At 38.4% G+C, this 12,799-nt stretch overlaps 1 protein-coding gene across 10 annotated transcripts in view; it reads left to right on the top strand.

Annotated features, from left to right (window-relative positions):
* CLCC1 (chloride channel CLIC like 1) overlaps positions 1–11,974 on the top strand; it is a 32,136-nt gene extending 20,162 nt beyond the window's left edge. For 3 of the 10 annotated variants that reach the window (XM_072644210.1, XM_072644211.1, XM_072644212.1), the window contains 3 exons: positions 3,323–3,586; positions 7,057–7,389; positions 8,481–11,974. In XM_072644210.1, coding sequence (XP_072500311.1) covers positions 3,323–3,586; positions 7,057–7,389; positions 8,481–8,750 — 867 coding nt within the window. In that variant the 3' untranslated portion in view covers positions 8,751–11,974. The remainder of the gene's footprint in view (positions 1–3,322; positions 3,587–7,056; positions 7,390–8,480) is intronic. The other 7 variants (XM_072644214.1, XM_072644215.1, XM_072644219.1 and 4 more) reach the window with 5 other exon arrangements.
* Positions 11,975–12,799: the final 825 nt, after the last annotated feature.

Below are 12,799 nucleotides of genomic sequence, written 5' to 3'. Positions count from 1 at the left end.
GTATAAGCAATGCTAAAGATTTGTACTAGTCTTGTTTGCATAACGGTATAATTTGATAGGCAGTGTCTAGAATAAGTAAAAAATCTAAAAAGTAAAAGTAGGTTAGACTCATTTGTATATTCACTTAGAATTTTTGTCTTAAAAGCAAGTAATTTTATAGGTAGCTTTTTGAAGTTTTAGAAATGAGTTCTACTGACTTTTACTTGCAAACTAGCCATTTGAACATGGTAAGTTGGTACAGATGAAATCATTCAGCCAATCAACAAGCGTTTCTTATGTGACCTGGGTGTCATTCCCTGCTCTGGGTGCTAGCGATATGAAGACAAAAGTGATATGTACAGTTTTCTGCTCTTAGGAGTTTACACTCTAGCTAAGAAGGTAGCAAGTGTGTTGGTGTGAAGATGTGTACATATTTGCACAGATAAAATAGATACAAGGTAATTTGGGGGTGGGGAAGGCACTAGCAGCTGGGGGTCAAGAAAGGCTTCATATATACAGAAGGTCTAAATGAGCTGTCTTTTTTTTCTAATTTATTTTTAGTTTTCAACATTCCACAAGGTTCTGTTCCAAATTTTCTCCCCATCTCTCCCCTCCCCCCACTCCAAGGCACTGGACATTCTGATTACCCCTTCCCCCAGTGTGCTCTCCCTTCTATCACACCCCTCCCTTCCCTTATCCCCATCTTCTCTCTTTTCTTGTAGGGCAAGATAGATTTCTATACCCCATTACCTGTATTTCTTATTTCTCAGTTGCATGCAAAAACAGTTCTCAACATTCATTCCTAAAACTTTTGAGTTCTAACTTCTCTCCCTTCCTCCCTCTCCACCCATCCCCACTAAGAAGACAAGCAATTCAATATAGGCTATATATGTGTTGTTATGCAAAAGACTTCCATAATAGTCATATTGTGAAGGACTAACTATATTTTCCTCCATCCTATCCTGCCCCCCCATTTATTCTGTTCTCTCTTTTGACCTTGTCCCTCCCCAAAAGTGTTTACTTCTAATTACTCCCTCCTCCCATTTGCCCTCCCTTCTATCATCCACCCCACACCCCACTTATCTCCTCCCCTACTTTCCTGTAGTGTAAGATACATTTTCATACCAAACTGAGTGTGCATGTTATTCCCTCCTTAAGCCAAATGTGATGAGAGTAAGCTTCACTTTTTCTCTCTCACCCTCCCCCCTTTACCCCTCCATTGAAAAAGCTTTTTCTTGTCTTTTTTATGAGACAATTTGCCCCATTCCATTTCTCCCTTTTCTCTTCCCAATATATTCCTCTCTCACCCCTTAATTTTATTTTTTTAGATATCATCCCTCCTATTCAACTCACCCTGTGCCCTCTGTCTATATGTTTATAATCCCTCTACCCAAAAACTGAGAAAAGTTTCAAGAGTTACAAATATCATTTTTCCACGTAGGAAAGTAAATAGTTCAACTTTAGTAAGTGCCTTATGATTTCTCTTTCCTATTTACCTTTTCATGCTTCTCTTAATTCTTATGTTTGAAAATCAAATTTTCTATTCAGCTCTGGTCTTTTTATCAAGAATGCTTGAAAGTCCTCTATTTCATTGAATGACCATTTTTTTCCCCTTAAGTATTATGCTCAGTTTTGCTGGGTAGGTGATTCTTGGTATTAATCCTAGTTCCTTTGACTTCTGGAATATCATATTCCAAGCCCTTAGATCCCTTAATGTAGAAGCTGCTAGGTCTTGTGTTATCCTGATTGTATTTCCACAATGCTAAAATTGTTTCTTTGTGGCTGCTTGCAATATTTTCTCTTTGACCTGGGAACTCTGGAATTTGGCTACAATATTCCTTTTTTTTTTTTAATTTAACTTTTAACATTTATTTTCACAAAATTTTGGGTTACAAATTTTCTCCCCTTTTATCCCCTCCCCCTGCCAAAACCCAAGCATTCTAGTTGCCCCTGTGACCAATCTGCTCTCTCCTCTATCCTCTCTCCCTGTCCATGTCTCCGTCTTCTCTTTTGTCCTGTAGGGCCAGATAGCTTTCTTGACCCCTTAACCTGTATTTCTTGTTACCCAGTGGTAAGAACATTACATTTGGTCCTAACACTTTGAGTTCCAACTTCTTTAGCTCCCTCCCTCTCCACCCCTTCCCCTTGGAAGACAAGCAATTCAATATAGGCCAAATCTGTTTAGTTTTGCAAATGATTTCCATACTAGTTGTGTTGTATAGGACTAACTATATTTCCCTCCATCCTATCCTGTCCCCCATTACTTCTATTTTCTTATGGTCCTTTCCCTCCCCATGAGTGTCGACCTCAGATTGCATTCTCCTCCCCATGCCCTCCCCTCCATCCTCCCCCCCACCCTGCTTGTGTCCCTGTCCCCCACTCTCCTGTATTATGAGATAGGTTTTCCTATCAAAATGAGTGTGCATTATATTCTTTCCTTTAGTGGAATGTGATGAGAGTAGACCTCATGTTTTTATCCCACCACTAATAAGTCTTTTGCTTGCCTCTTTTATGAGAGATAATTTGCCCCATATAACTTCTCCCTTTCTCCTCCCAATATTTCTCTCTCACTGCTTGATTTCATTTTTTTTTAAGATATGATCCCATTCTCTTCAATTCACTCTGTGCACTCTGTCTCTATGTATGTGTGCGTGTGTGCATGTGTGTGTGTGTGTACTCCCACCCAGTACCCAGATACTGAAATGTTTCAAGAGTTACAAATATTGTCTTTCCATGTAGGAATGTAAACAGTTCAACTTTAGTAAGTCCCTTATGACTTCTCTTTGCTGTTCACCTTTTCATGGTTCTCTTCATTCTTGTGTTAGAAAGTCAAATTTTCTTTCTAGCTCTGGTCTTTTCATCAGGAAAATTTGAAAATCCTCTATTTCATTGAAAGACCATTTTTTCTCTTGAAGTATTATATTCAGTTTTGCTGGGTAGGTGATTCTTGGTTTTAGTCCTAGTTCCTTTGACTTCTGGAATATCCTATTCCATTCCCTTCGATCCCTTAATGTAGAGGGAGCTAGATCTTGTGTTATCCTGATTGTATTTCCACAATACTTGAATTGTTTCTTTCTAGCTGCTTGCAATATTTTCTCTTTCACCTGGGAATTCTGTAATTTGGCCACAATGCTCCTAGGAGTTTCTCTTTTTGGATCTCTTTCATGCGGTGTTCTGCAGATTCCTTGAATATTTATTTTGCCCTCTGGTTCTAGAATCTCAGGGCAGTTTTCCTTGATAATTTCATGGAAGATGATGTCTAGGCTCTTCTTTTGATCATGGTTTTCAGGTAGTCCCAGAATTTTTACATTGTCTCTCCTGATTCTATTTTCCGCTGCCGCAGGTCCGGGCTGGGCTCCGTGTCTGCAGCGCGACGGACCTCTGTGGGTGGAGGGACCCGCGTGGCCGCTGGAGATCCCATCCCCGTAGCCCGCTTGGATCTTTTCCTCACGGTGTCGCTGCCACGGCAGGGCTGCCCTCTGCTCCCCGTCCCAGCGCCCAGTCCACGGCGCGAAGGACCCCCCGCGAGAGGTTTGGAGGTCTCTCTGGAACAGAAATCTCCCTCGCTCCAATATTCCGTGATCTCTGGGTGCAGAATTCGCCCTGGGTTGGTCCCCTCTAGCCGTTCTGTGGTTTGTGGGTTCGGAGCTGTGTGTATGTGCGTCTTTCTACTTCACCATCTTGGCTCCGCCTGGCTACAATATTCCTAAGAGTTTTTCTTTTGGGATCTCTTTCAGGTGGTGATTGGTGAATTCTTTCCATTTCTATTTTACCCTCTGGTTCTAGAATATCAGGGCAGTTTTTCCTTGATAATTTCATGAAAGATGGTGTTGAGGCTCTTTTTTTGATCATAGCTTTCAGGTAGTCCCATAATTTTTAAATTGTTTCTCCTGGATCTATTTTCCATGTTGTTTTTCCCGTAAAATAGTTCACATTGTCTTGTATTTTTTCATTCTTTTGGTTTTGTTTTGTAATTTCTTGGTTTCTCAAAAAGTCATTAGCTTCTAACTGCTCTATTCTAATTTTTAAAACATTACGTTCTTGAGTGAGCTTTTGAACCTCCTTTTCCGTTTGGCTAATTCTGCTTTTTAAAGTATTCTTCTCCTCATTGGCTTTTTGGACCTCTTTTACCATTTGGGTCAGTCTATTTTTAAAGGTGTTATTTTCTTCAGCATTTTTTTGAGTCTCCTTTAGCAAGTCGATGACTCGCTTTTCATGATCTTCTTGCATTGCTCTCATTTCTCTTCCCAATTTTTCCTCCACCTCCCTTACTTGATTTTCAGAATCCTTTTTGAGCTCTTCTATGGTCTGAAACCGTTGCATATTTTTTTTTTTTTGGAGGTTTTGGATGATGGAGAAGCATTGACTTTTATGTCTTCCTCTGATGGTATGTTTTATTCTTCCTCATCTGAAAAGATAGAAGAAAATGTCTGTTCACCAAGAAAGTAACCTTCTATAGTCTTATTTTTTTTCTCTTTTTTGGGCATTTTCCCAGCTTGTTACTTGACTTTTGAGACTTTTGTCCAGTGGAGGGTATACTTTAGGGACCTATAAATTCTCAGTTCCTCCAAGGTAGTGCAATCAAGGGAGAGGAGTTTACTCCTCTTCTGGCCTGTGCTGTGGTCAGGTAATAACCATAAGCTGTTCTGTCCAGGATCCTCTCCAAAGCCTCCACCAGCTCCACTATGCCAGCACTCTTCCTCACCCCAGGGCTGAGACCGAGATCAGTGGCTTGATTCTCCCAGGGTCTTTAGGTGAAGGGCTCCAAAAATGGACACTGTGGCTGCCTGGGGCTGGGGCTAAGACAGGACCCTGCTCCCTTCTCACCCAGGTGAAAGAGCTTTCTTACTGACCTTTGAAGTTGGTTGATGAGTTGAGATAGCTGGGAACCATAGCTGCTGCCTGTGATTCCGCACCCTGAAGCCTGCTTGTTTTGTCCCTGCCATGCTGCACAACCAAGGGTGTGCTGCGCTCGACTCCTAGTCCAGTGTGATAGACCTTTTCTGTTGGCCTTCCAGGCTGCCCTGGGCTGGAAATCTCTTTCACTCTGTCATTTTGTGGCTTCTACTGCTCTAGAATTTGTTTAGAGTCATTTTTTATAGGTAATTTATGGGCTATGGGGGAGAGCTAGAACAGGTCCATCTTTCTACTCCACCATCTTGGCTGTGCCACATGAGCTGAGTCTTGAAGGAAGCTAGGGATCCTAGGAGGTGGATGATAGGAGGGAAGGGTATTCCAGGCAGGAGGGGCAGCCAATGCAAAGAGAAAAGTGATTGAATGTTATATATGGGGAATAGTAAGAAAGCCAGTTTGACTGGACTGTAGAGTAAATGGAGGGGAATAAAATATAAGAGTGGGAAGTTAAATTTGAGTCAGCTTGTAAAGGATTTAAAATTCCAAACAGTAGTTTTATTTGCTTCCTGAGGAAATAGGAAACCCTTGGAGTTTGAGTAGAAGAGGGATAAGGTCAGATCTGTGCTTTAAGAAGATTCTGTTAGCACCTGTGTGAAGAATGTATTGGATTGGGAAGTGACTGGAGGCTGGGACACCGGTTAGGAGACTGTTGCAGTGATCTAGATGAGAGGCAGAGAGGGCTTGAACAAGGGTGCTTGTGTGAGTGGAGGAATGGGTGGAAAGAGAGAGGTATGAGGAAGGAGAAACTATAGGACTTGGCAGCCATAGGTGAGGGAAAGGGGAAGGGTGAAGATGATGCTGAGGCTGTAAACTCAGGGGATTAGAAGACAGTGTTGCCCTCCAGAGAAATTTGGAAGTTGAGGGATAAGAGGGCTGCTGTTTGAGTTCTGTTGAATTGGAGGTGCCTGTGGGACATTCAGGTGGAAATAGAACCTTCTCCTCTTGGTGGGGGAAAGGGAAGGGCAAGGGCAATTTATTTTACACACAAACCAAGCACTGCTTTCTAAAACAATACTTTGCTTATTATACTTATTTCTATCACATATAAAAGAAGCAGAATCATAGAATTTTAGAGTTAGAAAGAAGGTTTAAGCTATTAAAGGTTAATACCCCACTGAGACTGCACAAAGACTTTTGGTTCACCCTACATACAGTATGCTTGTATAGGAGCCTCAGAGCTCATTTTACACATGCATGGAGAGATTTTGTTGTGAGTTATTTATATGTGTGTGTGTGTGTACGTATACACACACACCCACACCCACCTATATCTGTCTATCTTATCGTTTCTCAAAGGATACTCTAGATGAGTACATGAGCGAAAAAGAGACATTTTTAAGGCCTTGAAAATGCTCAGAACATAGGGTGCTGGGCTATGGCTGTATCTGTCTATCTATCTATCTATCTATCTGTCTGTCTGTCTGTCTGTCTGTCTGTCTATCTATCTATCTGTCTATCTTTTATCTATATCTGTATATAATTTTAAACAAAAAATCTTAAATGTATACTTTAAATGCATACTTTATGGAAGCTAACTCTAAATAATACACAGAAATGTGATTCATGAATAGCTTTTAACACAGTTTAAATTTCTAGCTTTCAGTTTAACTGATGGAAGCTAGGGGACATATGCTGGATCTGGAATCAGGAAGACTTGAGTTCAGATATAACTTAAGTCACTTTCTAACTCTGTGACTTCAGGCAAGTTACTTGACTTCTGTTTGCCTCAGTTTCCTCAACTGTAAAATAGAGATAATAATAACTTCTCCCTCACAAGGTTGTTGTGAGGAGCAAATAAAATGATAATTATAAAGCACCTGACACATAGGAAGGGTTGTATACGTACTAGCTATCAACATTATTATTTTCTAGTTCATTGAAACATTGTTAACTATTGAGTGACTTCATAAATTAAATCAATACCCTGGTTCTTTCCCACTCCCCAAAGGATATGATTCTCATAAATAAACTGCCATTTTAAGATATTTATATCTTTACATATCAAATTACTGAAAGTGCACGTGAATTTAACTGGCGTCCTAAATAATACTTAAACTTAACCTAGTTTGTTATATACTACATTTAAAATGAAAGACTTTAGGACATATGTATACTTATATGTGTGGATGTATAATTTTGTAGTTATAATATTTTGGTTATTAGGGTTTCTGCTATGGTGCAGGAAGATCCATTGGCGGATTGCGATATTTAAGAGACTCTGAAAGACAACCTCGCCAGGCACTCCAACAAGGCAAAGGAAGACCACATGAGGAAATTGATTATAGGCGACATGGTGGAGCAGGTGATGCTGATCTCTGTTGTCGGAGCCATGTTTGTCAGAAAGATCGAGACCCTTATTGCAAAGCAGATGAGTATAGAGGAGATTTTTTGAGAGAGAGATATGTTGACTTAACTGGCAACAGGAGCCCTGAAGTACTACGGGCATTTGATATACCAGATGCAAAGGCAGAAGAGCCTCCCAAGGTGGTACCCTGTGTAAGTCAGCAACTGTTTTATTTTGGTGTTTCTTCATTATAGGTCTAAATCCTTCTAATAGAGCTTTTGTACTAAAGTATTTTATGACACAAAAAAATGGTATTATTTTCTCCTCTTAAATTTAAAGTCAGTCCAGTCTTCCAGAAAGAGCAAAGGTTGATAATTGATATTAAATACTTTACTTTCTATAAGGAACTGAAGATTATAAAAAGGTAGGTGCTAGAGACTACAATTAATGTGAAATTTTGTTGAAACCCTAAAATATAACTAAAAGTGCTCTTTTGGAAAGCAAACAGTTGAAAGTCACTGATATAGCTCCAGAAGTCCCAGGGAACTATACGTAGATAGCATCCTCAGAAGATTATTTGAAGAAAAGGGCATGGGAAGGAGGCAAAAAAAATCTTCCTGATTTTATATTAGTCTCACTATAGTGTTACCTGTTAACTGTGGGGAAATATAGGATTAAAATTTTTTTATGGATCCCTAAGTGGCAATTGGGAGGGGACATTTATTTACTCTTTTAGGGGATGGATCTTTCTCCACCTTTGTAAAACCTAGGAGGCCTTTGCAACATAAGGGCGAGGGTGGGTGTTGTTTGTGTAATCTTTTTCCTTGAGATCTTTAAAGTAGAAATGCTTCTTATTTTCTGCTAAAGGGAAGATTTGAACTAAATCTTTCAAAAAATTTTTTTTATTCTCAAAATTTTTTTCAGCCATGACATTTTACAATCCTATGCTAATTAATAATTTAAGGCTTAGACACTAATATTGGTAAGCTTCCTTGTGCATAATGTTTGAATAAAATAGTTACTTGCATTTATTATTGACTTCATTTGGGAGAATTCTGGAACCTAATTCAAGTTTTAATCTTGTCAGTAGAGGGCATGTCACTTAACCTGTGTATGTGTACCTGACTGCGAATGTTTTGGTTAAGCTAACCTTAACAATATTTATTAGAATCTTATTTTTGACACAAAAGTGTATGTATTTGGAATGTGAAATTTATTCCGTTCTATAACTTCAACTCTGTAACTATTAATCCTCCAGGCTAAATTAATTTTTAAAAATTTGTGTGGATTCTACATTTCACAGCAGAAATCACTTATTTCGGATAAAAAAACAGAAGTTTGTGAAATGCCAGAAAACAGCAAAGTGAAAGAAAGTGACAGTAAAACAAACCATTCAGTAGAACCATCCTGTGAACAGAAGACCCCGGGGAGTCAGGAAGGGGAGCTTCCAGCAAATGAGGGAACACTGAGAGAGGAAGTCAGAAGCAGCCTTCCGCAGTCTGGGACCCACAGCTCATCCACTGTCTTAACTGGAAGATGGGAAAAGAATCAGGAAGACAGCCAACCTAGCTAAGAAGAGGAGAGTCCATGGACAAATGGGAAAGTTGTGAGGTCTAGCGTTGAGTTTCGGTTTTTGTTTTTATTTTTAGTATTTTTCTTACCAAGCATTCTATATACCATATGGCTGTTTGGGTATTTTTGTGAAAGTGCCAGTAGGACTGACTGAAATGAAATTACTAGATCAAATAGCAAGTTTTACTTTGTAAAAGTAGGGGCTAGGTGGGTATAATGACTACATTTAATTTCTTTTTCCTCCCTTTAGTACTTTGGCATTTTCACAGTTTAATTTCATTTTGGAGGCGGGTCTCACCTCACATTCTAAAATGGATGTTCATTAATATCCATTAACTAACCAGAACTAGTGATGGTTTGATGAACATCACTAGTTCTGATTAGTTAGTGAAGAGTTATAATTATAGAATGTTTTTAAAGAAATAGTTTTATTAGTTTTCAGGTATATATAGTGAGCAAAACTAATGGGTAACAGTATTGCCAAATAGATGCCCTCCCACCTCATTGGCTTTAGTGAACAGCTGAGAACAGTTGACAACACATTGTATGCAGGTGGTTGAAGTAAGGAGTTTAATTTCTTCTTAAGTGGGACAAACATCACTTCTGGTCCATTATCAAGGAGTGGGCTTAGTTTTTCAGACTGACATTTACTCTTGAATGCACCTAAATTTATCTTAGCTCTTGGAAGCAATGCTCTTCACAAAGTATTCCCACACTTTCTCAGATAACCAGGCAAGTGGGACTTAAACGTAAACTTTCCAAGATTAGACCTCTAGTCAGTGAGTGAAACCTTTAGGCCATGTGAGACTCCAGAGCTATTTGCCCAGATGCTGACTGCTCTCAGACCAACAGATTTATGATATATTCTAGTTCTCTTTATTTCTGCCTTTACAATCAGGTCTTGTTCTGATAATGCTGTGAGGGCATAATAAAATTGCTAGGGGAAAACCAAATAACCAAACTTGTCTATCATTGTAGTTAATGTAGAGTCAAGAGACTCCAACCTAATAATAATCAAAAATACAGTGAGTGAATTTTGGCAGAACTAGTGTCATAAGTGTGATCTTTTTTGTTTACTTCTTGTTAACTCTTGTGTTGAGATTGCTAAAAGTGTGATCCAGGTAAGTGGATTAACTGTATTTTCATAGGTGATGTACAGCATAGTCATAACCCCGCATTACTGAATTATTAAGGTTTTATTTTATTGACCAGTACACACACCATAGACCACTAAGACTGAATTAGCAGGATACAAATACATAGAGGAGTCTTTTACTTTGCCCAGAAGATCATTTATAATTTTTGTGTGTTGGTTAAGGTTTTTTTTAATACCAGGTGCCCTATATCTTAAGCACATTAGTTTAGCAGGTTCCAGATTTAAAAATTCTCTTAACTAGAAAAATTTGATATGCAGTTAATTGTTTCTGAGAGGCAGCATGGAGTAGTAGATAGAGAGCTGGTCTTAGAGCCAGGGAGACCCAAGTTCAAGTCCCACTTCTTAACACGTGACCTCTGGGCAAGTCACTTAATTTCTCAGTGCTCCAGGTATCTCTCTCCAACTATATTTGTAGAGAAGTTTTGGATCTTCATTAGTAGAAGAGTTTCAGAATTCTCTATACCAAAGAAATCACAGGCGCAGCCTCTGGTCTTTACCTCTAGTTTCCTTTGTTATAAAGCATGTTCATATGATGCTTTGGGTTTGCAAATCCTTCATTACTTCCCCATGTAGATATGGTTAATATTTTACTTTATTCATGTTTTCCTTTAAATATTTGCTCAAAGAAAATTTTCATTCCTAAGTTTGATTTTATTGTATCTTGGTTACAAACATAGGAACACTTTGTTTATTTTTGAATAAGGCCAAGTTTTACAGAACAAATCTTTTTATTAAGGGGATTTGTTCTATGGAGTTTAGATTCCATCCAGGGGCTGCACTTGAGGACTCAAGAGGGCCACATGTGGCCTTGAGGCTGCAGGTTCCTCACTTATGGCCTTGTTAATGACATTTGCTACATAAATAATTGATTTAAAAATTTTCACACCTTTTCATGAAGACATCTGATAAAAAATATTGAGATGTACTTTGGTATATAGACTTGTGGACATGGAAAGGAGTTGAAAGGAATAGTTCATTAATGATGGTTCCCTTAAGCCCCATAACCAGTTTGTGGTTGTTTCATAAGCCAAGACCTGCTCCTAGGATTTTGGCTGATTGCATCATATTTCTAAGCCATTTTTTAAAAATCTTCATCTTTTTTTTTAAAACTCGTGTCATTGGGGATATATAAGACAAATTGTTGTTCCTGAATGTATGCACTTATACGAGACTGATTTTGTAAAAACAAGTTGAATGTATCACTTGACTATATAGTTAGTTGGTGGGGAGAATTGAGGCTTGCGTATTCTTAGCCACTGTTTTCCATTATGTTTTCCTTTGTGATTAAGGCACATCATGACTTTTATGCTTTCAGAAAAATCATTGTGGGAGTAGGTTGTAACTTTTTGAAATAGTTTTAAGGAAATACAGTTGATTCTCATCAAGTGAGGTAGTTACATGTTTCCTGAAGCCCCCACACACTAAGTTATTAGCCTTTGCTTCTAAGGAAAATACAGGGATAAGTTCCTGTGAGCTTCTGGTCACAACATTTACTTTATGGAGTAACTTCGTACAGATGGGCGAATTTCCTCTTCCTTCTTTTGGAGGTACCATATTGTTGATTCATTAACATTAAACTCACTGCCAGCAACATTATCTCACGGGTGCCTGAACAGAGCTTATCTAACACATGTATTCTCTCCAAAAGGCGCTTCACAGCCTCCTTGCACTTAAAAACACAAGGCAACTCTTCAGCACGATGTTTGAGGGCCATTTTAAACAGCAACTCATCAACAAAAAGCACAAAAAGGTGAAAAATGGACACTAAATAGACCGAGCAAAGGACCTTGGTTACAGTTACAGTATCATGAAAGCTGAACTAAGAAGGCCAAGAGTTGCCTCGCTTTAACATCAGCTCAGAATGTGTGCAACAGACAACTCAGATGCTTTGCCACTCTGTGTAGGACTGCGAAGACACCATCAGTATTGATTTTAGGGTTAAAAGTTAATTTTAATGAGTGGATAAATTTGCAAATATGGAATTGAGAATAATGAGGATCAGCTGTAACATTTGTATTATCTTAAGAACCAAAATGTATGTATAATAAATTTTTATTTTTGTATAGAGACTTTAGTGAAAAGTTTTGGTTTATCACTTTTTTCTAAATTATACTCGTTACTTGAAGTTTCATAAACTAGGAAATATGGCAGAAAAAAAGATTTGAGCTGACAAGGTATTTAATACTATAGTTAAAGCGAAGATACTTACATAGCTGTATGACTATTCAAGTCACATGATCTCTCTATGCCTCAGTAAAAAGAGGGAGCTGCATTCCATTGTTCTGCTGGACTATGGTAGTAATATAAAGAAATGTGGATGATCTATGTCAGTCTGTTTTATATCCTGCAACTTTATTGAAGTTAATTGTCTTGATCAGTTTCTTAAATTGACTATAGGAACTCTGATGAAGCCATATCATCTTCAGAAAGTGACTTTGTTTCCTTTTTCCCTGAGCCTGTTCCTTCAGTTTCTTTTTCTTGTTCCAGTTCTAGTACAGTATTGGGCAATTGGTGATAAGACATTCTTGCTTCGTTCTTGATCTTATTGGAAAGGTTTCTAGTTTATTCCCATTACAGATAATATTTGTTCTTCTTTAACTAGACCTTACTCATTTTAAGAAAAGCCCTATTTCTGTGCTTTCTAGTGTTTTTGACAGAAATGAATGTCATTTTGTCAAAAAGCTTTTTCTTCACCTATAAAAATATTATTTTTGTCGGATATGTTATTGTTCTGGTCAGTCATGCTTATAGTTTTCCTAATTTGAACCAGTCTTGCACTTCTCGTATAAATCCAACCTGATCGTGATACCTGATCTTTGCTGTGATATATTGCTGTGGCCTCCTTGCTAATATTTAAAATATTTGCACCAATATTCCGTAGGGAAATTGGTCCA

Source organism: Notamacropus eugenii, chromosome 2 (assembly GCF_028372415.1).
Source record: "Notamacropus eugenii isolate mMacEug1 chromosome 2, mMacEug1.pri_v2, whole genome shotgun sequence".
NCBI lineage: Eukaryota > Metazoa > Chordata > Mammalia > Diprotodontia > Macropodidae > Notamacropus > Notamacropus eugenii.
The sequence above is the reverse complement of the archived record's forward strand: the minus strand, read 5'-3'. Positions and strand labels throughout refer to the sequence as shown.